We start from the raw sequence: 950 nt of genomic DNA, 5'->3' as shown, positions 1-950 counted from the left end.
CGCGCGCTTCTACCGGCCGAGTCCCCTTACGCCGTCGCAGCTCGCAGTGCCGCCGCTCGCGTTCGCGTTAACATGGGACTTATGGATCCCACATACATATACGTACATATGTTCATACGTATATGTATAATACATACGTTTATACGTTCATACATACGTTCATATGTATGTTTATACATATGGTACATACGTTTATACATACGTTCATACATATGTTCATACATATACATAATGTATGTAATATACTTATTAAATATATACTATACAAATTTATTTACATCGGTAATGTCCCCATGGCAGCGTATCGGTGGAACCTGGCACGATATATCGCTTATCATCGTGCGGACTTAAAGCGATTTTTGTTTCCGAAATCGTGTACACCTCATGCAATTTTGATCTAATGCATGATTGCCTGCTCAACATTTCGATTGCACCGTTCAAGCATCGAGTGTAATCCTCGAACATTATGGATCTTGCCACAACGTTGCTCTTGACACCCTTTGCCTTCTTCGTGTCCTTCTTTCCTTGTACACGCAAGGCATACATTTTCGCTCTAAGCCCGACGAATTCAGTCATGATGGCACCATTGTTCTCGTCTTTCATGAGACCAGGAACTTTTTTATTCGCGAGCGGAATACCGTATGCATTGTCGACCGCGTAATCGCTAGTGTCAAATTTGCTAATATCACGCTTCATAACAACGTAAACGTTGTCACACTCGATGTGGTAAATGAGACTGTCTGTGTCGGTGTACATAATTTTACATTTCTCACGATACAGCGGTAGCATATACTCGTGGTGAAATTCATACAAACACGTCTTAGATATATCGAGGATGCACATACCCACGTATATCGGTTTCGTATTTTCTCGAATCGAGCTTTCGTATTTCAGAAAAAACGCTTCTACTATGAAAGTTTGGTTTCGCGATCATTGCCTCTGCACCGTAT

At 41.5% G+C, this 950-nt stretch overlaps 1 protein-coding gene across 1 annotated transcript; it reads right to left on the bottom strand.

Moving 5' to 3' along the window:
* Window positions 1-270: 270 nt before the first annotated feature.
* LOC108732184 (uncharacterized) lies at window positions 271-843 on the bottom strand. The gene has a single exon (XM_018462863.1). It carries the CDS (start codon window positions 841-843, stop codon window positions 271-273), a length of 573 nt encoding a protein of 190 aa, XP_018318365.1.
* Between the last annotated feature and the right edge of the window lie 107 nt (window positions 844-950).

The sequence above is a fragment of the Mycetomoellerius zeteki genome, unplaced genomic scaffold (assembly GCF_001594055.1).
Source record: "Mycetomoellerius zeteki isolate Tzet28-1 unplaced genomic scaffold, Tzet1.0 scaffold1473, whole genome shotgun sequence".
NCBI lineage: Eukaryota > Metazoa > Arthropoda > Insecta > Hymenoptera > Formicidae > Mycetomoellerius > Mycetomoellerius zeteki.
The sequence above is the reverse complement of the archived record's forward strand: the minus strand, read 5'-3'. Positions and strand labels throughout refer to the sequence as shown.